The sequence below is a fragment of the Syngnathoides biaculeatus genome, chromosome 13 (genome assembly GCF_019802595.1).
Source record: "Syngnathoides biaculeatus isolate LvHL_M chromosome 13, ASM1980259v1, whole genome shotgun sequence".
NCBI classification, from domain to species: Eukaryota; Metazoa; Chordata; class Actinopteri; order Syngnathiformes; family Syngnathidae; genus Syngnathoides; species Syngnathoides biaculeatus.
In genome coordinates, this window is record NC_084652.1 from 18,391,400 (window position 1) to 18,417,475 (window position 26,076).

General features: G+C 41.4%; 1 protein-coding gene across 1 annotated transcript in view; it reads right to left on the reverse strand.

Annotated features, from left to right (window-relative positions):
• The window catches only part of efr3a (EFR3 homolog A (S. cerevisiae)), a 69,290-nt gene that overhangs the window by 32,354 nt on the left and 10,860 nt on the right, over positions 1-26,076 (reverse strand). The window contains exons 2-7 of the mRNA XM_061839068.1: positions 16,272-16,348; positions 16,022-16,149; positions 13,983-14,133; positions 8,412-8,533; positions 6,660-6,809; positions 626-772 (exon numbers count right to left, since the gene is read on the reverse strand). Of these exons, the coding sequence (XP_061695052.1) occupies positions 626-772; positions 6,660-6,809; positions 8,412-8,533; positions 13,983-14,133; positions 16,022-16,149; positions 16,272-16,348 (775 nt within the window). The remainder of the gene's footprint in view (positions 1-625; positions 773-6,659; positions 6,810-8,411; positions 8,534-13,982; positions 14,134-16,021; positions 16,150-16,271; positions 16,349-26,076) is intronic.

The following is a 26,076-nucleotide window of genomic DNA, read 5'->3' on the forward strand; positions in this document are numbered from 1 at the left end:
CACGGCGGCGATACGGCGATAAGAGTCCTTTGATGAAAAACTTAAATGGATCGAGGTTTCCCTTGCCCGGACACGGGTCACCGGGGCCCCCTTTGGAGCCAGGCCTGGAGGTAGGGATTAAAGGCGGGCGCCTGGTAGCCAGGCCCGCACCCATGGAACGTGGCCAGGCATAACCAGAAAGGATAATGCGGGTCCACCTCCCCATGGGTTCACTACCTGTGCGAGGGACCATAAGGGTCGGGTGCAGTGCAAGCTGTGCGGTGGCCGAAGGCAAATCATTGGTGAAATCGATCCCCGGCTACACAAGGGACGTGGAACGTCACGTCTCTGGCAGGGAAGGATTCAGAGCTAGTGTAGGAGGTTAAAAAGCTCCGACTCCATATAGTGTGACTCTCCTCCACACAACACTTGGGCTCTGGTACCACTCATTTTGAGAGGGGTTGGACTCTCTTCCATTTTGGAGTTCCCCACGGGAGTGGAGTTGGACTCAAACCTGTCCTTTGTATTGCCCCGCTATCGCGGCGATGATACACTCACCACCCCTGGGCACCCAGATCTAAAGTTTAGCCATTCTATGTCTAGTTAAGATGTGTGCAGTGTGTATGTATGTGTAGTTGTTACTCACACCAGCACTGGTTCCACAGCATTGTTCATATTTCCGTAGGCGGCACGTCCCAGTAGTTCTCTGAAGCAGCTCTCTGCCAGTGTGGAGGGGTTCTCGTCAACATCCTGATCAGACACGCATGGCGTGCTAGGATGTCCCACTCCGGCCCTGACATGTGGGCGTTCCCGCATGCGCACGCACGCACGCACGCACGCACGCACACACACACACACACACACACACACACAAAAATTATAAAGTGCAATTACTGTACATTGCGACAAGCCATCATAAGGTCAATCATCAGCCACTGTAGTGCTGATGCGGGGCATAGTAAGTGATATCAGGAATATGGCAGGTTCACAGATTTTAACAGTAATTGTAGAAATAAGAACTTTAGTTTTCAAAACTCAGTGGTACCCCGAGTTAAAATTTAAATTTGGTCCGTAATTGAGCTTATAACCATTTATTTGACCATATGACATACATTTGCCTCATTGAAATGAATTGAAATGCCATGAATATATTTCAGCCTCCATTTCCCAAAGATTCTTTTGTAGGTAATAAATAAATAAATAAAAAACACTGTATTGTATAAAAACAAAGGATATTAAAACAACATGTAAATACATTGGTTCGACAAAGTAACTACTATACATATTGTAGCATTCATGTGTTGAACATGTCCCTTTAAAGGCCGCGGTCTAGTGAGTGATGTCAGGAGCTGGAAACAGGTTGAAGTCTGTGTGTGAGAGTCTTGGTATTAGTTGTGGCATACAGCAGCACCTAGCAAGTATATTCATTCATTGACGTCAAGCCATCACTTCATTCCCACAAACACTCTTGGATCATGTAGCAGAATAATGATCTGAAACACACCAGCAAGCCAACCTCTGAATGGCTCAAAAACAAAAACAAAAAAACCCCACAAAATTAAGGTTTTGGAGTGGCCAAGTCAAAGCCTGGATTTAAATCCAAATGAGATGCTGTGGTGTGACCTTAAATGGTCAGTTCATGCTAAAAAAACATGGCGGAGTTGAAACAATTCTTCAGAGAAGACTGTGACAAAAGATGTGAAAGACTCCTCACCAATTATCGCAAACACTTTATTTCAGTTACTGCTGCCAAGGATGGCACAACCCATTATCAGGTCCAGAGGGCAATTACTTTTTCACTGAGGGTCAGAAAGGTTCCACCAGCTACAGCATAATATATTGTTAATTTATTGTTAAAGCAGAGCTGCAGTAAGATGGTGAATTATTATTTTATTGATAACGACTATTGATGACTGATAGTGAGCTTTAATCAGTTAAACCTACCTTCGCATCCTTTTGTATTATCTTATTGAGAAAATGTTTACTTTTTAAATGGACTACAGCTGCAAAGTTTCTTTTAATAAATCAATTCACCTGTCAATTATTTTTCAATGACTTGATTGTTGCACTGCTACACTGAACCCATAGTTCTATAACATCGTATCCTTAGATATAACTTGCATCCATGTGAAGATGTGAAATTTTGTCAATACCGTCTGGCTCTTTCACATACCTGTTAGGTTTAAAAAAAAAAAAAGTTTTGCCTTGACTATAAAAGAGCTGGCCATTGTTCAAAATAAAGCATGGCCTTTAAGCACTAAAGTTTGCACACAAGCACTTAACTAAAGTGCTTGATTGTTTGAGCTCAGCATCAGTCTTGAAAAATATTTCACAAGCTTCCCAGCAAAGGAGCGCCATAGTGTGAGGTCAGCAACGACAGTACAAGCATCTGATAGGCTAGAATGTCATTAGAGATGGGAGTCAAATTCCCTGTTGTGGTGTTGGTTAATTGGACACCAGTGACGTGGAAATGATCAAGTCAGAACAGAGTTGCTGCTGCTGAGAAATAATAAGACAGAGGAGGAAGAAAGAAAGGAAGGAAAATGTCCAGCACAGACTAAAAAAAACATTGTTGGTGACAGGAAAAATACGTCGAGCAAGACGAAGAAACTCTTTAAACAATGCTTTATACAAATCGGCCAGTGATATTAAAGCATCATGGGAAACTTTTTCTCCAACTTGATTGTAAAAAGACCAAGACCCACACCAAAAAAAAGTGAACCTCGTCGTTTGTTGCTATGAAATAGGTATCATGGCCACGAGTACGTTTAATTGTACTTGTTTTTTTGTAATTTTTTCACAGTTGGCAAACAATAGGATAGGGAAATTAGCACCTTTGGTAGCATTTTAAGTGTCATGTTTATTAGCATCTTCACTCACCCAGCTAATGTTACATTTCTAAGCATGTTCAGTGATCAAACTTTTTCACATCAGATCCAATACAGATATTGCAGCCATGACTTTTAGCAGATACCAAGCTGATCCAATATCAGCAGTAATCATCTATCTATTCATCCATTTTCTGAGACGCTTATCCTCACAAGGGTATCACAATGGCAAGGAGTGCTGGAGCCTATCCCAGCTGTCAATGGGCAGGAGGTGGGGTACACCCAGAACTGGTTGCCAACTAATCGCAGGGCACATGGAGACAGACAACAGCCGCACTCACAATCACACCTAGGGGCAATTTAGATTCTTCAATTAATGTTGCATGTTTTTGGGATTTGAACCCCGGTCCTCAGAACTGTGAGGCCAATGCTCTGCAGCTGCGCAACCATGCCGCCAAGAGAATTAAATAACATACAGTGGGTGACTGGTTAGCATGTCTGCCTAAAAGTTCTGAGAAACCTCATTTAAACCCGACCTCGCCTATGTGGAAATTACAAGTTCTCTCTGTGCTTGCGTGGGTTTTCTATGGGTACGCCAATTTCCTCCGAGATCAAAAGACATGCGTGGAAACCTTTATTGAAGACTAAATAGCCCGTAGGTGTGAATGTGAGTCTGAATGGTCGTTTGCTTATATGTGCACTGTGATTGGCTGGCAACCTGTTCAGAGTTTCCTCTGCCTCTTGTCCAGAATCAACTGGGATACGCTCCAGCACACTCACAACCCTAATGAGGGTAAGCCTGTATGGAAGATTAAAGGAAGACTTCGTTGAAACGAATGGGAATGGGAGCACACATTAAAAGTTAGTAGATGAGGGTTTAGTGTTTCTTTTAATGCCAGAATTATCCACAGATTTTACCAAGAAAGATCTCTAAATTGTAAATGTGTTATCGAAATTCCCCTCTCGCTCAGACATTCCAATGAGCAGGGCTGGAAAATTGACAGCCAATCACCGTTTTCCACACGTGCAGCGCTTCCTGTTCTGACCCCCCCATTGCTTGTTGATACGTTTCACCGAATGGAGAACGTTTACTATCTGGCATTTTGTTGACGATTTTTGTGAAAAAATAATTACAAACAAACAAAAGAAAAGTAGCATGACGTACAATGTTGAAGCCTGGGCGCTTGAGCCAGAATACACACATCCAACACTTGACGTGCTATAGAGGGGGCGTGGCACTAACGACGAAAAATAACAGTCGTATTATATGGACCGCGGAAATTTGATGCTTTTCTGAGGAGTTGGTTTCGATATAGAGATTATACAACAAGCATGGCCATACTCCCCCCCCAAATTGTACTTTTCAAGCAGTCAGCCTCTCGCAAACGACTACCGGGGGGGTTCACACGCGGATCGCCGTAAATAGTAACCGGGAAGTATAGTGTGCTCAGAGCCAACAAAGCGAGTATAACAACGAGTCGATGATCCGTGCTATCACTACTCCCGCTATTAAGCAAACAAAACAAAAACAACAATGTTCAAGCATTTGAGCCAGAATACACACACACGGAAGTCGATGTGTTGGGAGGAGCGTGGTGTTGATGATGAACAATAACGGTACCATTATATGGATGGCGTAGATTTGATGCTTTTCTGAGGAGTTGGTTTAGTTGAAGAGAATATATAGCATGTTGCACTTTTCAAGCAGCAAAGCTTCTCGCAATCCACCGGCAGCAGGTGGGGAGAGGGGGGGCCAGGGGAGTTTGCATGCGCGCATTACCATAAATACTAACCGGGAAGTGTTGAGTGCTTACATGTATATATCCATCCTTCCATTTTCTTAGCTGCACGATAGTCGCAGGAATGCTGGAGCCGATCCCAGCTGTCAATGGGCAGGAGGCACGTTTACACACACGCAGACACGGGGAGAACATGCAAACTCCACACACGGCAGCTATGCCACCGTGTCGCCTCGTAAAATATGTTGTTGCTTATACAGTATTAGCACGAGAGGCTATAACTCAGCAGCTAATAACCAGTAATGATTAGATGTGCGCAAATTTCCCCCTGCTGGTGAACGAGCCTCAACTGTGACAGCCACAGCTTTATCCTGTCAGGTTAACTCCATGGTAGGTTAAAGGAGGAGAAATGTGGGTCCATTTTCTCAGTTTTGTTTCACAACACGTCGGCATCTTGGCTTAGCTAGAACGAATGATCTGTAATGCTAAGCACTGGCGACGTCAGGGGCGGAGTCAAGGATGTTTCTTCGGCGTTTGGCTGTGAAAGCTGGCACACGTCCAGATTTTGCTTGGATTTAAAAAATATTCTTTATTTTATTTTATTTTTTCAATTAATGTCCAAAATATATGTAATAATAATGTTATTTCACATTGGAGGGTTTTTTTGTACATATGAATTTTGGGGAGAGTCTTCCTTTAATGAATGAATAAAATATTTAAAAATTACAAGAGAACATAACAACATAACTACTGCTTAAGTCAAACATGAGTATAATTTTCATTTCAATGGATTAAATCAGGGGTGTCAAACTCATTCTAGCTCAGGGGCCACATGAAGGAAAATAAATTACCAAGTGGACCGGACCGGTAAATCATTAGCATGGCTACTGATTCAGTTGTACTCAGACCTCCAATCATGTGCATATTCTAGTGTTGCATTAGATGAGAATTGTGCCATACAAGTCAAGACTTGCTTGAAGTGATAGTTTGTCTGTGTGAGACAGCACACAATTTTCTCATTTTTTTTTTTAAATACTGGCTTGTGGTCTTGGTACTCTAAAGGAGTTTATTTTTATTGTAATCATGTTGGTGTGTGACATTTACAATGAATCTGGCTGAGCAAAGGTATGTGTGAGGAGGAAATTATGTTCATCTGTATCCTTGATGTGTATGATGTAGCTCTTTGCCTTAACACAGAAAAAAAAAAAGCTCTCTGACTGGTTGGTCACCCCTCCCCTAGTGCTTCCAGATGGGAAAAGGTGTGAGGGTATGTAGGAAAATTCACTCCTAGTGCATATTCCAGAACATTAGAAAACCCAGCGTTGTTGGAGTATGCCACTCTGGTATTCAGAGCGGCACACTCAGGAACGCCATAGCGTGCTCCAGCCACGGTGTCTCCTGACACACAGTAGCAGTAGAGTCAGGAACAAATGACATATTCAATATGACAGAGACACTGACGTATCCCTGCCAATGCCCAACACCCTTGTTTGTAAATTCATAGAAAATAGAGCAGGGTCTTATGAACACTGCACTTCGCAGAGCGTAGTGAGCACGTTAGATTGAATTCCCAAACGTACCCGTAAGTATGGTGACAATATTTTTCCCACTAACCCACACTAACATTATCCTTAACCCTTCAAAAATCACCTTAAACCCAAATGTGTGCCCTAATCCTAACACAAAAAACTTGTTTTTAATTCCAATGTTATACTACATGTTTGGGATGGTCATCTCGTTACAACTGAGTAGCCTGCATGCCCTTCGACACAAGAGTCATTCATGTTAAAATGGTGCAGATACTGCATGGAAGTTAAGTGGAAATCATCATATCAAATACGCATTTTTAAGCCAAGGTGTAATATGATTGGCTGCTACATGCAGTTCTGCCTGCATGGATGCAGCGACCAATCATATTGGAGCAGGACATAGCCTGCATATACAGTAACTCATATTTGTCCATCCATCAATTTTCCAAGATCCTTATCTTCAAAAGGGTTTAACTATATTATAATAGCCATTGTACACGTGGATAAAGAAAGTATGAATAAGTACAGTTATTACGTCACTCATATCTAAAGGCAGCAGTGTATAAGATGTTATGTTGTACTACCTGTCCAGGTCTTCACCATCCTGCATGTTGAAGAGCATGGAAGGGATGAGTTTGTCCATATGTTGTGGCTCCCAGATTATGGCCTGCAGCTCATCATTGACTGTTTTCCGAACCACACCCTGGAGCCCTTTAATACCAGCGACACGGATCCTGGTGACAAGCACACCAAAATACATGACAATTTGTGACAAGGAGTTGGATGCACCAATTACACATTTTGTCAACTTAAAGCTAAATTTATCCATCTTCATTCATACATCATTTATATCAATATCTATATCAATAGATCTTTCAATACCTCTAATTTGAATCGGTTGGCCTTGATGTGAAAATTTTCAATTGCCTTACCTGGTTAAACAAATGATAAATAAGTCCATCTGTCTATACATTTTTACAAATCAAATTCCAGTAAAGTTGGGACGTGGTGTTCAACAGCAAAAAAACAGAATACAATGATTTCTAAATTAGGTTCAACCTACATTTAATTGAATACACTACAAAGAAATTTAATGTTCAAACTGACAAACTTTGTTTTTAGCAAATAATCATTAACTTTTAATTTTATGATGGCAACACATTCCAAAAAGCTGGGACAGAGTCATGATTCCCATATCACCCTTTTAACAACATTGAATAAACGTTTGGGGCTGGGGACATTAATTGTTGAAGCTCTGTAGGTGGAATTCTTTCCCATTCTTGTTTGATGTATAGCTACAGCTGTTCAACAGTCCGGAGTATCTAATGTCAAATTTTACACCACATGATGCGCCACACATTTTCTATGGGAGACAGGTCTGGACTGCAGGCAGGCATGCATGCATGTCTAGTACCCGGACTCTTTTACTACAAAGGGACGCTGTTGTAACACGTGGAGAATGAGGTTTGAGATTGTCTTGTTAAAAGAAGCAGAGGTATCCATGTAAAAGGCGTTGCTTGGATGGCAGCATATGTTTCTCCAAAACCTGTATGTACATTATATACAGTGTGCCCTTGCCCATTCGTTGTTCAACGTTCATGACCCCGCATATTTGCGGATCTTGCTTTTCAATTTTTTTTTTCCATTTACCATATTTTCACGATTGTCAGGTCTTGAATTCCTTTCGAAATAGACAAGCCTTACAATGTGGTAGACCTTATGTGCACACTGAATTCCAACATTTGCAAACATTGTTGTGGTACTTGTCCAACAAAATACGTTTAAACACATTAGTTAAACCGTTAGCATGCATGCCAGAAATTTTTTTTCTTCATGTATGTAAGCTATCGTATGAAGGTGCTCACGAGGCAGTGAGGAATAATTGTATTTTACATCTGTAAGCAGAAGAAGCTTATATTGCCCCACACACTGCTTGTGTAGGCAGGTCATTACTGATGATGTTGTACACACTCATGGTCTCATATTGAAACTGAAAATGATCACACCTCAGCAATAGAATAGCATAACTAGTAAATAATGAAACAGAATGACAAGAAATAATAATAACACAAAACATGCACTTTAAACAGTATTTACATGCTTGCAGTATGCTCCCTCCCTCCATTCATTTTTTGTTTTTTTAACATACAAACTGATTTGACTTACAAAGCTTTCACTCGTAAATCTGGATAACATTTTGAAGAATCATTCCGAAAGCAAAATTCTGGTACACCCCCAACTGAGGAGACAGCGTCATCAATAACGGTGAAAAGCACAACAACAAGCATCACGAGCTGTCCCAACTCAAGCGGTCGCCTATGAAACATGCTGCCAACCTAGTCCTGGTGTCCGGGTCTTCGTGGGTGGAGTGGCACATGGCGCTGAACTGAGACACAAAGAAGTCGTAGCGGCGATGGTAAGATGGAGTATCTTCCTCAATGTTGGCAAACTTCACAAACTGGGTGCAGACATACACACATGCACATGCACACACGCACGCACACACACAGACACAAAACTCCATTAGATACAAACTTTGAGATAAAACACCAACAGCATCACCATTGTCACTGTTAAAATTAGCTGTGAGTGGTCTTGCAGTTGTTAAGCATTTCTGTGACAGGGACTCTCCATGCTAAGCTTTATCATCCAAATGTAGAGTTCATTATAGTATTGCTTGATTCTAGGTTTGTCACAGTGATCAAACATGGTGGAAAACTATTGGTAGGAACTTGAATTTTCTCCACATTCCACAGTTTCTTTTGTTGAAATGTTTCCCTTCTGGCTCAGCAATAGTGATCAATTTGTTCTTAAAATTAGCAGAAGAACTTGACATTTTTTGACTCATTGTTTTGTTTTTTTTTTTACTTAGGATATGTCTTATATGAAGTGGCAGTACAAGAAATATTTGCTAAAGACCAAAGTAGATCAAGATCTGTCTTCAAGATTCTTGGGGTGCATTCAGTAATGCGGTGGATCGGAAACTCAAAATGTTGTTGGAATGTGCAGAACATCCACACTCTGCATTAGGGCACCTGATTTAACTTCTGTATGCACTAGGGATCCCAAAAAAACGCTTACTTTCATAACCGGTTTTAACCGAACAGCTGCAGCAAAAACACAATTAACCGGTTTTAAAACCGGTACCATTGTGGTGTTTACATAATTGACCCCTCTGTAGAAATTGCGTCATCCGCGTCACTGACCAATCAGAGGCCAGAGATCTGCATAAACTACGCCCCTTCCCTCAGACAACGTTGCATGGTCCAGCATAGCTTTTGTTAGCGTTTTATCGCGTATTTGGGTTCTTTAACAATAGATATAGTTAAGAGGTGCAGTCACGGACTTTGTAATAGTGACGACAAGTATCCTGAAAGGCTAGTTGGTGGAGTTCAATTCGAACCCTTTCCAAAACCGAAGACCCAGTAGGAAAAATGTCTTCGATGGATCAAACTTTGTGGAAGATCGTATGATCAACTGAATCCATCTAAAATCAACCGGAACAGATATGTTTGCACGAAGGTAAGCCCTATATTTGATTTTCAATACATGTCTCATATAAATGAATTAGCAGTTTTTCGCTTGCATAACATAGCTACGTGTGAATGATTGACACACTTGATCTGTGTTGAGCGATATTTTGCGATGATCTGACTGCACAAACGGGTCTCTGTTCGGCGGCTCGGGAGCTAAGCTAAACCAGACTATGTTTGCACAAAGGTATGCCCTATATTTGATTTTCAATACATGTCTCATATAAATGAATTAGCAGTTCTTCGTTTGCATAACATAGCTACGTGTGAATGATTGACACACTTGATCTGTGTTGAGCGATATTTTGCGATGATCTGACTGCAAAAACGTGTCTCTGTTCGGCGGCTACCGAGCTAAGCTAAACCGGACTAGCGAGTCCTAAAAGCCTTCGATGTGCACCGAGACACCAAGACTGAAAGAAGGATGTTTGAGGACACTAAAGTAGTGATTCTCATACTCGGTCGGGACTTACGTAGGTTCGGCACTAATTCAAGAACAATTATTGAGGGGAGCGCGTGACGTTACACAAAGAAAACGAGAGAAACAACTCGTAAATCAAGCCTCGCCTTCTTTTCCTTCATACGGCGGTTCACAAACGGCTATACAGATACATATACAGATTCTGCACACAAGTGTGATAGGTAACACGAAAATAGGAAACTGTCAATGACGAATTCGTCTCGGTCTTCCTCTGACTCCGGAAAGATCTTGCGCTAATATCAATGGTTTCTCCGTCGATATGCATGTTAAATACCATTGAAATACCCCTCGCTGAAATACTTGAAGCCCTGCTGTCTGCTTTTCAACGATATTTCACTATTCATTAAGAATGCGAGTGAGAAATCAGCTGGTAAATCGGACAATTTCGCTCTAGTCTTTTCTTCCTGCGCCGCCATTTTTGCTAATTGTTTGTCTGAGGTTAGCACACGTGGGGTGACGTAACTTCAGGAGGCGTGGTTAAGTGCCCTGTACGGAGGGGTCATTTCACCTGCGGGACCTCGAGTTGGGGTTCGGGGTTCCGCACGGAATGTTTTTGTTGTTGCTCTTCCGGAGTGACGAGTTCACAGAGTTGATGTCTGCCGATAAAACAAGTTTAGTTCCTGTGTCCGACACTCCGCTTCAGACTCCTTTTCTCCGGCGCTACACCATCGATCGTTAATTTACTCCGCGGTAATGGGGTAGTTTGTATACAATATTGACAAACAAGCTAGTTGAATGTGCCTTTCAACAATGCACTCGTGTAAGTTAAATTTTCGTTTTTTTTTGTAAAAATGTTTTAATGTTAACATTCTTCTTTCGGACTTTCAGAAAGGGCATGAAAGTATACCGAGCATTTCCTCGATGCCATGTTTGATGTTTCTTTGATTTAACTGAATGTTCTTTTGAGTCCAACTTTACTCTAACAGCGAAACTTGAAAAAAGTGGAAATGATGTTGAAAAAATAGTGCAATGTAGAGTACCAGAACCGGAAGAAATGATTGGAAATTTTAACCGATTTCGAAAGTCCGATTACGGTTTCGGTTAAAGAAAAAAAAAAACAAAAAAAAAACGGTTATAACTGGTTATTTGTAACTGGTTGCGATCCCTAGCATGCACCCTTGGTGAGCAATGAAAATTAACCACATTTTATATAAATTTATAGCAGACATTACATTTTGCATGGAAATGATAGTAGACGTTTTTTTCCACAGCCCCTATTTACCGGTGTACATTCATACAAGGTGGAAAAAAATCTTTCCATTTTTCATTATACCATTGTAGGATACCCCTGACTTGATGTTTTTTTTTTTTTTTGGGGGGGGGAGTCTCCATACATAACAAAAAATGTTGGTGATAATTTAGTGATAATTGACATTTGCAGTATTATGAGGGAGCAAAAAAGAGTCGCAGGGAAAAATTTTATCTTTGGCTTTGTGCCCACAGGCTTTCTTTATACTTGAGTGTAAGCACATGTGCAGTTTTGAAAATGTACTGCAGTTCTTCTCCAAGTTGGGGATGTCACTACAGCTGGTGTTAGCTGGTACACCACAGAATTGTGTTTCCTCTGCATTTTAGGGCAATTTCCGGTAGCCATTTTTCATAAGAGGAACAAAGCAACATCAACAGCGACCGTGATACAGTGTCTGCTTGGAAAAATGGACCTAGATGACCAGATGATAATTTAATTCTTCTGCAAAATCTATTAAGAAAGTGGCAGCGGAGGTGGTATTTGGAATGGATAAGAACGAGTATGTGAGTATGTCATCACAGCATGTGACAAACTTATTGATCATGAGAGATGATCTCCGGGCATTGAACGCACAGGAACAATTTTTGTGCACATCAACTAACTGGCTGTGCATCAGTCATGTGATGCAATGCGGGCATTGTTGGCGGCGCAAGCACAGGAGTATGAAGAGGCCTTAATGAGCAGCTTTTAAGCCGCCATCTTTGTCTTTTTTTTCTGCACTGTGACGCATCAACAAGCACACGCACACACGCACTACTTAGCAGACATGGCTGCTTTGTGAGGGAAATGTTATTAACCCAAGTGTGAACCCCGAAGCACCACCCAGCCCGCTCTTCTATCCATCTTGAAATACCACAGGCAATTTATTTTTTTTAAAACACAAATGAAAAGACCACTATCCATCCACCATTTTCTGAACGGCTTATCCTCACAAGGGTTGTGGGAGTGTTGGAGTCTATACCAGCTGTCATCGGGCAGGAAGCATTTTACACCCTGAACTGGTTGCCAGGTAATCGCAGGGCACATGGAGACAGACAGTCGCTCTCAGAATCACACCTTGGAGCAATTTAGAGTCTCCAATTAATGCATGTTTTTTGGGATGTGGGAAGACACTGGAGATCCCGGAGAAAACCCACGCAGATACGGGGAGAACATACAAACTCCACACAGGTGGGGCTGGGATTTGAACCACGGTCGTCAGAACTGTGAGGCCAACGCTCTACAGCTGCTGCACCGTGCCAACCAAAAGACCACTAATAAATAAAAATAGCATTTATAAATAATTCAACGCAATCTCCTGCTATGACGAACCACCTGCTGTGAGCAAGTAATTTTTGTCAAAAAAAAAAAAGAGAGAGACACTGAGCAGCACAGTGTTCTAGCAGGTGGCAGTTCTCCCTCAGTCAGAAGATCGAGGCTTGAATTTGTGTGGGAACATCTGTGTGGAGTTGCACATTCTCCCTACGCTTGGGTGGGTTTTTTCACCACCCTGTCATTGATTGGCAACCAGTTCATTACTTTTTAGATGTGCCCTTACAATGGCTACCAACCTGGGTGTTGTTTGCCGACATCAGTGATTCTCAAACAGTGTGCCCGGCCGGGTACATTAGTGTGCCGCAAGCGCTCTTCAGGTGTGGCGTGGGAAGTTATCCAATTTTATGTAATTGCTAAAAAAAACCCAACCATTTATTCCAAGAAACAATGTATCTTTATTCATTTATTTATGCCAGTGAGGCACAATGACAGACAGAACAAAAAATTCCTCTTCTGTTAGATGGCAGGAAGTGTACAGTAATTAATCAATCCATTTTTGGTGACATTTACTTTTGTTGGTGTTCCGTGGGATTTTTCAATTGTAACATATATGCCTTGGCTCTATAAAGGCTGGAAATCACTGGCCTCGGTGTACTCTTGATTTTGACTGGTGACCAGTCTTGCTTTTTCTTTATGTGGCCAGGTCATACTTACCCTAATATTGATAAGCTGTATTGAAAGGCCAGGTCATACTTAACCTAATATTGATAAGCTGTATTGAAAATGGATGTGTATTTTTGTATATTTTTTATTCACCTTGCAATACTTGTGAAGGTGACACGAGTCTGAGATTTGCTGACAGGTCTTCCAGGCTCATAATAACAACTAGCCGCGTGTTTGCCCAGATGTGATAAAGCAATTTTCGGCTGCAGCGCTACGTTTGATTAGCTGCTTAAGCGCTAACGTGTGCCTGCGGTTTGACTTGTTGCCTCCTTTATCTTGGAATAAATCAACACAATAAATAAATAAATAAATAACCTCAAAAGCAGTTTCATATTTGAGTCTTGACAAGCTACGTGGGTAAAGAGCACTCTTATTAAATACAGGAACAGGCAGGAAAAGAACAACATATAGCATAGCGACAAAGCAATATCTTGATTTAAGAGTTTAATGAGTTTTGTGACCAAGCTTGTAACTCAATTATATTACTCTGGAAAAGAAGCACTGTGACAACCCTTGTGTGGTTAAGCGGCTTGTAAAATGTAAAGGAATGTTGTAAAATCTATATACAAAAATTTAAATGTAAAGAAGCTTGTAATTTGAAAATGTTGTAACTTCTGGCACTTATAAATTAAGGTTACACTGTACAGCATTTACGTAGTGTTCTCACCGAGTTGGTCCCCAGAACTTGTAGGTCTGGTTCTCTGGACTCCAGTAGCTTGGCCACCATGTGCAGGAAGCTCTCCACAAAGGGCTTGATGCTCTGCGAGTGGCACGCCATCAGCAGCTGATCCAGAGCCTCCATGGCAATCACCACATTTCTGAGTACACATGCTTTATAGCTTAATATAAATTGCATTTAACATTTAAAACCTAAACCTTAATCCAGGAAAGGCATTTGAGAACTGATTCACATTTGCAATGCCAGCCTGGCTGCAGACAGTCTTTGAGGTAGGGAATTTTATTATATACAGGTACATTAGAATAAATAAAACATTTATTCTCATTTAGTGAGATGTGATCCCTGAATATATTGTGCAACAGAGGTTTGTAGATGACTACAGATGTGATTTATCAGTGGAAAATGCAATAAGGACATGAGCCTGAATGTTTACACAGTTCCACTACACGTTTCAGAACAATAAATAACATCTATATTTATCTACAGGTTGATACATTTATTTAGATATTTATTTATTCCAAAAGACAATTTTTTTAAATGTTTGGGCATTTAGGTGATTACATTTTTCTGCATGCATGTTCACAAGTTTTGGAGAATATCTGCTCACATACCTTTAATGGACCTTTTATTCACCATGTGCTATGATGTAACATTTAACTTGTTAATACATTACATTGTACACTTTGTAATGTATTTACTTCTAATATTTAACTTGTTACTACTTGATATTATACAGCTTGTAATGCTTTTGCTTCTGTTTTCCACCATCACCACAATTGATGGTCATTTGCAGTTTTGCTTTTCAATGTATTTCAAACCTTTCAAACCTTATTTCCAGTCCCGCATAACCCCACACAATGTGAATGAAAAAAGTAAACACAGAAGTCTGTAACCCAATCAATAGATGACAAACATCAAAGAGTTTCTGGTAGATCCAGAAAAACCATATCCACCAAGGACAAAGCAAATAATCCAGGGGGAACCTTAGTACCCTACCCTAGTATTTTTTTTTCCCATTTGGGACACAGGGGTCCCACTACCAGGGTAACTAGGGAAGTTCCTGCAAAGGGGTCTGAGGTGGGAAAGCCCCTATTATGTGAAGATGTATAACTGTAGACCAGGGGTCTGGAACCTATGGCTCGCTAGACATATCTGGCTCTTTTGATGGTTGCATATGGCTCGCAGAGCCCTCACCACTACATACTGTACAATGTCATTTTTGTCGTGTAGGCAACGCAAAAGAGCAGAGACAGTTTGTCCTTGTGGGGTTGCCGTAGTTTACTCTGGAAGTCGATGTGCGGAGGCGCAGAAGGGTCAAACTCACATCGCGTCGCAAAAACTAATTGTGGAAACAATCCCTCAGAGAAAAAAAGATGAGGAGTTCTACAGTTTTAAGCAAGACTGGACAGACATTCACAGATGGGCGAGTATGCAAAAGTATTTCTGCTTGATGTTGCTAATGAACTTTGATAACTTTTCGCATAAAGACAAGAATCAAACGAACAAAAGACATGCGTTTGTCTGCAAGACCTGCACACCATCGTACCATCATGATAGAAAATCAAATTGAATTCCGTTCACGATTAACGGGTGGAAGTCTCAACACCTGCATGAAGCTTAATCTAACGACATATGAAACGGACTACAAAACCATCAGCAAAACCCAGGCTGCACCAGAAGTCGCATTAATGGTAAGAAGTACTTTGTCATCATTTGGTTATCAACATCATAATGTTATTTAAAAGACTTATTGGACTCTAAAAGTGTTGGGTCAACATAAATGCACAAATACACTTGTATTTAGCTTTCAAAATATTACATGGCTGTTTTGAAATTACATTTTAAATTATTTGGCATTGATGGCTCTCTCAGCCTAAAAGGTTCCCAACCCTTGCTGTAGAGGCGACTGAGCTAATCAGCTAACCCAAAACAGGCACACAGCTCAAATTTAGTAGCTCCCTTTTGCTGAAGTGCCTTGTGACTTGCCGCAACTCTTTATAGTAAGGCATAGTATTGATGCTACTCACCCGTAGCGATGGCGCACCACGTCGCGGCTGAGACGCTCTGCCAGGTATGCCCCGATGCGATCTAGCTTCTCTGGAGCAGACACAGCATAGAAGGTCAGCTTCTCCATGTCCGACTTGCTCAGACCATCCTGAGCCCGACACAAAAATACATATGGGAATGTTGACAAGAACATTATCATTGCTAAAGATCTAGCTACAGTGTTGGCTTTTTCCAGCTACATATATGTTACATTTTCAAAGTAAATCTTACCTTGGGGTCCTCAGGGAAGATGTTGTCTACCAGACGTTTGTAGCGAGGCCTCAGAGGCCCGCAGCAGCCACAAACTCCTGCAACACAACAACAACCCGTGAGCATGTCAGCACTTAAGACTGACTGTTAGCTGACGACACCACATTCGGAAATTCCATGTGAGCTGAAGTCTATCCAAGTTGAGGAAGGGGGAGAGGCAGGGTAGACCCTGGATTGGTTGCCAGAAATTTGCAGAGTATACCGTGGAAAAAAATAAGTATTTGAACACCCGAGTATATTGCAAGTTTTCCCACTTAGAAATCATGGAGGGGTCTGAAATTTTCATCGTAGGTGCATGTCCACTGTGACAGAGATAATCTAAAAAGAAAAATCCAGAAATCACAATGCATGATTTTTTTTTAACGATTTATTTGGATGATACAGCTGCAAATAAGTATTTGAATACCTGATAAAACCAATGTTAATATTTGGTACAGTAGCCTTTGTTTGCAATTACAGAGGCCAAACGTTTCCTGTAGTTGTTCACCAGGTTTGCAGACACTGTAGGAGGAATTTTGGCTCACTCATCCACACAGATCTGAGATCACAGGTATCAGGGCTGTCGCTGAAAAACATGGAATTTCAGCTCCCTCCAAAGATTTTCTATTGGGTTTAGGTCTGGAGACTGGCTAGGCCACGCCAGAACCTTGATATGCTTCTTATGGAGCCACTCCATGGTTTTCCAGGTTGTGTGCTTCAGGTCATTGTCATGTTGAAAGACCAAGCCACGACCCATCTTCAATGCTCTGACTGAGGGAAAGAGGTTGTTCCCCAAAATCTCACAATACATGGCCGCGTTCATCCTCTCCTTAATACAGTGCAGTTGTCCTGTCTCATGTGCAGAAAAACACCCCCAAAGCATGATGCTACCACCCCCATGCTTCACAGTAGGAATGGTGTTCTTGGGACGGAACTCATCATTCGTCTTCCTCCGAGCACAGTTAGTGGAATTATGGCCAAAAAGTTCCATGTTGGTCTCATCTGACCACAAAACCTTCTCCCTTGACTCTTCTGTATCATCCAAATGGTCATTGGCCAAACGTAAGACGGGCCTTGACATGTGCTGTGCTTTTAAACCATGACGTCTTAGTGTATTACCAACAGTCACCGTGGAAACAAAGGTACAAGCTCTTTTCAGGTCATTGACGCCAAGTCCTTTCAGGCCGTGTGGAGTTGTACAATTTTGTCTCTGGTATCTTTGCTCTTTGGTCTTGGCCATGTTACAACTTACTGATTGAATGGGGTGGACATGTGTCTTTATGCAGCTAACAACCTCACACAGGTGCATCTGATTCAGGATAATACATGGAGTGGAGGTGGACTTTTAAAGGCGGACTAACATGTCTTTGAGGATCACATTTCTAGGTGATAGGTGTTCAAATACTTATTTGCAGTTATATCTCACAAATAAATCGCTAAAAAAAAATCATACATTGTGATTTCTGGATTTTTCTTTTTAGATTATCTCTCTCACAGTGGACATGCACCTACGATGAAAATTTCAGACCCCTTCATGATTTCTAAGTTGGAGAACTTGCAATATAGCAGGGTGTTCAAATACTTATTTTCTTCACTGTATATTTTGTAGACGAAGAATGAACTAGTTGCCATCCAATGTCAGGGTATATGTAGACAAAAAGGATTGGTCACAAACCAGTGTCAGGGCACATATAGACAATGAATTGGTTACCACTCAATGTCAGGACATTGAAAAATAATTGATTGGTCAATATCAGGGCATACTGTACAGTACATAAACAAACAATGTACTGGTCGCAGTCACTGTGGTTTGACGACCGCGATCATGCTTGCGCGCCATCGCGCTCAGAAATCTGCACAGTCGAGCACAAAAAATCACGTAAAATTTGTTATGAGTAGAAAAAAATAGAAAGACGTCACTTATTTTGTTAATCTTGACATTCATTTATGCGTATATTTCATAAATGTTGTTAACTAAACAAGTCTGCTCTTAAACAATCAGTATTCACTCGGTAACAGGAAATGCAAGTTAACCGTACTGAGCATGTTCGGAAGTATGCCAAAAGCACATGTTCCAAGCTGCTTCACGTACTGCGAGGGCATTTACGTCGAAAGTCATCAACATAATGAGCCATGTCAAAGGAAATTCAGTTACACCAGTTGTGCTCAATGCGTCAATTGTGATCGACCGGTCGATTGCGAGACAGCGTGCCAATAAAAAAAAAAAAAAAACGTCAGCCAATGTTCCCTCTAAACTGCGCACGTGCATAAATGTGCACCGCTGATACAATCTCTTCGCAGATATTCTCCGTTGCTCGCAACAACAAAAAAAAACATCCAATGCAAATTGAAAGTATAACATACAGCTGTTCAGTTTGAGGCATTTTGCAATGTGATTCAATGTGTGAGGGATGACTGGTTGTTACATCCAGTGGCACAATAAACATACGTACTGTAAAAAAAATAAAAAGAGGAAGCCACTGGTTTCTTTGGGCAGCACACGGAACTTTCTCTAACAACAACTGCTGCTTCGCCACCCTTTTTTTTCCTGGTTTAGCTTACACCATGTTTACTTTCAATATTATTGGAGAAAGTTAAATAAGAAATGCTGTTGTTTTAAGCTGCAATGACTGTCAGAGGATGTGAATAATCGAAGAAAAAGTGGTTAAACTGGATGAGATTTTCTCTTTTCCGAGCTGGAAAGGTCTGGTCTGAAACCAAAGTAGAAAGTGCAGGATGAGATGGTGTGTAATTTTAAAATTTCACCTTGGAACAGCCTGATCCAGGATGAAAGCACAGACAGTACAGTGCACAAAAAGCTAATATTGTATTTTAAATATAGGAGGCAATATAACATTAACATTAAGCATTAAGTCTCCGAGTGATGAATGGTAACTATACAGTAATGTAATACAGAGTTTTATAATTTATAATGCTATATATATTTATAAGGTTTTATAATTAAAGATTTGACTAAATAGCTCTTTTTGTCTCAAGTATGCAAACTACAAACACTGTTTACATATTCTAAACATTCGAGTAACCACAAAAACACATCCCCACCTACTTTGTGGTTTTTCACTTTTCACAGGTGGTTTTGTCTTTTATATGACAGTTTGAAATTTTTATGGTCTTTAACAAGAATCATAGAAGTCAACGCATGATTTGCCTGAGCGGGCCACAAAAAACCTGTGGTGGGCCGGATCCGGCGCCAGTTAGACACCTGTGTTGTAAATGAAAGTTTTAATGATATGTGACTTCATGATTTAGCATTTTGTTTAGCTGAAATTTTTAACCAACATTTAGTTGTGTTCAGTAGAGGCCCCGTAGCTCAGTGGTTAGAGCACTGGTTTGGTAAACCAGGGGTTGTGGGTTCGTATCCCACTGGGGCCTCCACTCTCTGAGAAGGGTTGCGTCAGGAAGGGCATCCGGCGTAAAAATTGTGCCAAACATATATATGCATTTATCTGAGATGATACGCTGTGGCGACCCTGAAAGGGACAAGCCGAAAGGAAAACAACAACATTTGGTTGTGTTCAGTGTTGAAGCATTGATGCACCTCAATTGTATGGTTTTTAACTGGTTTTAAGGATAAATTTTTCCTCTTAGCATATCAAATACAGGACACGAGCTTGCCCTACTCAGTGACAAATTGACAGGTCAACAATCTCCATACAATTTTCATTCATGTTGCACATCCATCCATCCATTTACTAAGCCACTTATCCTCACGAGGGTTGTGGGAGTTCTGGAGCTAATCCCAGCTGTCATCGGGCAGGAGGCAGGGTACACGCTGAACTGGTTTCCAGCCAATTGCAGGCCACATAGAGACGAAAAACAGTCGCACTCACAATCACACCTAGGGGAAATTTAGAGTCTATAATTAATGCATGTCTTTGGGATGTGGGAGGAAACTGAAGTGCCCAGAGAAAACCCATGCGGGCACAGGGAGAACATGCAAACTCCACACAGGCGTACTGGGATTTGAACCCCGGTCCTCAGAACTGGCCAACACTCTACAGCTCTGTCACCGTACAGCCTCATGTTGCACAATGATTAAAAAAAACATTAACACAACAACAGGATCCAGAGGGTAGGTTGTCAAAACATGGCAGCTTGTATCTGACCTGGTCTGCAGTGGAGATATTTAATATTTGTCACTTGTTTTTAATCAACGTAAGCATAACATTTTATCAAAATGGAGGTCAATCTATTTAGCTCAGTGTGTGAAATTGATTTTGTAGTTTGTTTATTAATATTTTCAAAATAAATCTAAAGGGAAAGAGGACAATTACTAATGCAGCATCTGAAGGAATAGAAAGTCTTGGTGGAAATGTATGCAGGGGATTTTTCTTGATTTTTAGGGCCAACTTTGGGGGTCCACATTATACATGACAAATTACAGTAACCAGGCAATAAACTGGGCCCCGGTTAATGTCAGGGTGCATACTGAAAAACATTGTACTAGTCACCAGCAAATGTCAGGAGAAAACAAAACTGGTCGCCAGCTAATATCATGCCACAGAAAGAGATTTGTTGTTTGCTGTTTGTCTACTCTTCCTTATGTATTCTGTCACTGACTGGAAACCAGACACTGTTCGTCTATATTACCCTGACATTGAACAGCCACCAGTCTGGAGTGTACCCCACCTCTCACCCCAAAACAAAAGAGATACTTTCCAGCTACCTCAACATGACCTTGACAAGGACACACACGATAGAAAATGGATGAATGAATATAAAGAATTATGAATGGTTGAATACAATTATTAGTGCTAGTTCTTCTCCTGTCTTGGCCACCGGGGGGCACTCAGAGACTATTAAAGAAGGGGAGGGGAAAAAAAAAAAAAAAAATCACATTAATGACTGCTCCTTATCTCAAAAAGTTGAGCAACTCATCTCTGAAGGCATCATTGCATAATGTATTTACAACTAAATCTATGAATTTGATTAAAGTGCCGTTAAATGTGAATTTTTTTCTTCTACGGCTTCACTGACAAACAGCATGTAATTTGACCTACCAGATCTCAGTAGCGCTTGGCTGCGCGAGGGTCTGTACCTCAAGGTCCCTTCTGCCTCGACGTGAGGAACTGTTCTATATGCTCTCAGTACACCGTCATGCAATCGTATGTAGAAGGGCATCGTGGTGTCGACCGGTCAGAAACGACATTTGTTAAGCAACTGAGTGAGGACTGGCTATACGCTGCTATCATGACATCAACTGAGCATCAAACAGGGTCATCTTTCAGGCTCCCTTTGAAAGGACGATCCCAAGGGCCGTAAGGTGAGCCATGACACCTGGGCTCTGGTTGCTTACACACAAGTAAGTCGACACTAAGTGGGCGCGGTTTACACAGTACGTAGTACAAATTTGGCAGAAAGCGTACATTTAGACTGTACCGACCAATCATGATAACGCTTCTTGATTATGTCATTTTATCTGCTGGAGGAGGGACCCGCTGTACATGTCTACCAATAGCCGCCCATTCTCCCTGCTTTCCTGACTGCTCTGAAACTACCGGGGGAACGCTAGGGTCTGAGCTAATTTGCTTTGCATAAGGTATCACAGAAAGTAATCAACTAAACAGCTAATTAGCAGCTAAATGAAGTGCATAGAGGGAAAAAAATGATCCAGCAGCAACACAGGAAGCAAACATCCTAAAACCAGAAATGAACCAGTATGTCAACACATACATCAACATGGAGAAGCCTATAAAGTAGGGGTTGGGAACCCATGGCTCACGAGCCACATGTGCCTATTTTGAAAACTGGACCAAGCTGGCAGATAAATCTTCTCTGACAATTCTTAACACGACAAATAAGGAATAATTCTAATGACATTTTAATTAAAACGGTAATGAAATCAGTGTTACAATAACATTGAAACTATAAAGCATTCTCATCCATTTAAATCCCTCTATCCATTCTCAAACACGCTTTGGGTGGCTAGCGCCAATGCCAGCTGTACTTCTCGATACAGTAGGGTGAGATTCTATTTTTATGAGATTACGTGGCAGCCTACCTGGATCATGGTGAAGTAAAAAAAGTAGGTTTTGACAAATAAGCGGAGAAAGTCTGTTAGTTACAGAATTGGCCGGTATTTTTTAATGATGTAATAAACAGACACCAGGATGTCTGGGTTGTCCTGCTGTTGTCACAGATACAAAGACAATGTCTAGATAACTGACATGCCGACTTAGGGGTCATGTTGGTAGGGGTGATGTTCCAATCAAAGGCAATGCATGGCCATTAGCATAGCGTGGCTACAGACAGCTCAAAGGAGGAGATACCCAAGGAGCGGGTCATAGCTACAAACTCGAATCTCTGTTTACTGAGACGCTCAGACGTGCAACCAAACTGGCCTTGAGACCTGCATATGGATTGTGGAAGTATTGTCGGATGACCTTCATGGATTAACTTTGATGTCTGCCACCTGAGGTGTCCCCTGTGATGGAATATCATTTCAAAATCAATACAGCTCTACTTCTGACATAAAACAATCATCTTTCAACGACACACATGTGCAAACAGATTAAACCAGCGGTTCCCAACGTTTCTCTGCTCGGCCCCTCTTTGGTTTTGCACGATCACCCCAGTAAAAGACAGTGCATAAATGTTTGGTTTTCGGAGTCCATTGCAGTTGGATTCACATATTATGATTAATGCAAACCTCTGGATCTTTTGAAAAAAATACTGAACTGCCATAAACTACAAGTTGCAATAAGGAATTGCTTTCAAGCACCTTAACTGTGTAATTATGATCGATGTGACAGGTTTGTTTTTTTAATATGTAACATTGCTATGAATGCATGTATACCAAATTGTCTCTGCAAAAAATGGGTTTTAATTTAAACATGGACCAATACCTAAAGAGGAATGAAAAAAATACATAAAGATATAAAGATTTGTTGGGCAAAAATGGCACCTTTAATCCTTGTCTTTTCAGTGACTAATGTGGGCCTGGTTCATGCTGCTGATCTTATTTAATCATATTATTAATTCGTGCAGCGACACACAACCCCCCCCCCCCACACACGCACACACACACAGACATACACATACAATTGCTCTGCACCCCCCGAACATCCACCACTGGATTAGACAGACAGAGATGAGTCATCATGCATGAGATTAAAGATTCTCTAAGAAACCTAGAGCCTTTGACGAGGAAGAGAAACAACGCAGACGCCACACTTCATACAAAGTCAATGAGGCACGCACACACACTACATTGTTAAACAGGACGTTTCGTTTTGAGATGAGGTGTCAGATGATGTATCTGTTGTGCACCTGGAGAATGAATGCTCCCATGGAATTAAGAGATAAAGACATAAAGGCAGCTGAGTCTAATTTAAAGATTGAAAAAGCAGGAAGTGGAATGCAACTAGCGGTGAATCTCACAGGTCGACATTTCCTGAAGGCATGAAGTAGAGGATGAGGAACAATGAGGATATGCCCAGAGACACTAGATGGGGAGCTCATGAGATGTCACTTACGACCAATCTCTCTCACCCCTCGCCCCCCCCCCCCAAAAAAAAAAATATATATCACATTCAGGGCATTAGGTGTAACATAAAAAGAATTAGCCAATGAGGAAACATTCCTCATCAACCCTGTCCACCAGAGAGGCTTGTTCGGCAAAGTCAGGCAATGCACACACAAAGATGAGAAGCGAGCACAAAGTCAGGGAGCGCAGATCCGCAGACTGAAACGGGAGAAAAAAATTAGGGAAGCACATTCGACTATCATCCATCCATCCATCCATCCATCCATCCATCCATTTTCTTTACCACTTATCGAGGGTCGCGGGGAGTGCTGGAGCCAATCCCAGCTGTCAACGAGCAGGAGGCCAGGTATACCCTGAACTGGTTGCCAGCCAATCGCAGGGCACATAGAGATAAACAGCCGCACTCACAATTACACATAGGGGCAATTTAGTCTCCAATTAATGATGCGTGTTTTTGGGATGTGGGAGGAAACCGGAGTGCCCGGAGAAAACCCACGCAGGCACGAGGAGAACATGCAAACTCCACACAGAGAAGGCCAGGATTGAACCCAGGTCCTCAGAACTATGAGGCCAACGCTTTTCAGCTGTGCCACCGTGCCGCCGATTATCATCCTCGAAAGCAAAATATATTTTCATTTCAACTAATACATTTTTTGCTTGAACCATCTGATATCTCTGTTTTCAATTCTAGACGTTTTGTTTGAGAATCATGTTTTTTATTTGCTATTTAAAACATTTTGTGTGATACTTTTTGGCAGAAATCTGATTCCATATTAATGAAAGGATCTAATAATGAAAGCAAAGTATGTAAAGGTAGAAATGAGGAAACAATGGAAGGAGAACAAAAGCAAGTGCATTTAAAAAAAAATAGATATAATGAATGACCACAAGGAATGGGAAAAAGCTTGAAATGGGAAGGCAAGGATAGATACAGGGAAAGAAGGAAAGGAAAGGAAGCATGGATGAAAATGAATGAGTGAAGGGAAGGAAGCATATCGAAAAAAAAGTGTGAATGGAAATATGCTCGCTACCTAACAATAGACGAGCTTCATCTTCTCACAAAGACCAGTAAAGACTTCAGACGTTCCACCACCCTCTCACTCCGGAAGACGTGACAAAGTGAACACATCCCTGATGCCGGGCTTCCAACTACAATAAGCGGACAGCGTCATGGAGATGTTGGGGTGGGGGGGTGGGGTGTTTGAATATGCTGCTATATCAACAAAAACATGGGTTCTGATGTCTCTGTGCCCAACACACATGGAGTTGTCATTTTTTTTAACTGTAAGCAATTTTCTTTTTTTTTTTTCTACACTACTTTGACAGTGGGGGGACCTATGCGAGGATCCTGTTTGTGGACTTCTGCTCTGCGTTCAACACCATCATCCCCGCAGAGGATCCTGTTTGTGGACTTCTGCTCTGCATTCAACACCATCATCCCCGCAGTCCTCCTCTCCAAGCTTCTGCTGGTGGATATACAGTATATATATATATATATTATATATATATATATGTGTATATATATATATATATATATATATATATATATAATATATATATATATACACACACACACCACACACACACACACACACACACCTATTTTTCTTTGACGATTATCCTCACAAGGGTCACAGGGAGTGCTGGAGCCTATCACAGCTGTCAACGGACAGGAAGCAAGGTACACCCTGAACTGGTTGCCAGCCAATCGCAGGGCACACAGAGACAAACAGCTGCACTCACAATCACACCTAGGGGCAATTCAGAGTGTCCAATTAATGTTGCCGGAGTGCTCGGAGAAAACCCACGCAAGCATGGGGAGAACCTGCTAACTCTACACAGGGAGTGCTGGGATTGAACCCAGGTCCTCAGAACTGTGAGGCCAACGCTTTCCAGCTGCTCCACCGTGCCGCACAGCGCCTTATGAAAGTATTCAGCCCCCTTGAAGTTTTCAACCTTTCGCCACATTTCAGGCTTCAAACATAAAGATGTAAAATACATTTTTTTGTCAAGAATGAACAACAAGTAGGACACAATCATGAAGTGGAACAAAATTTATTGGATATTTTATACTTTTTTTAATAAATAAAAACCTGAAAAGTGGGGAGTGCAATATTATTCGGCCCCTTTAACTTTCAGTGCAGCAAACTCACTCCAGAAGTTCAGTGAGGATCTCTGAATGAGCCAATGTAGACTGTTGATGATAAATAGAATCCACCTGTGTGTAATCAAGTTTCCGTATGAATGCAACTGTTCTGCGATAGTCTCAGGGTTCTGTTT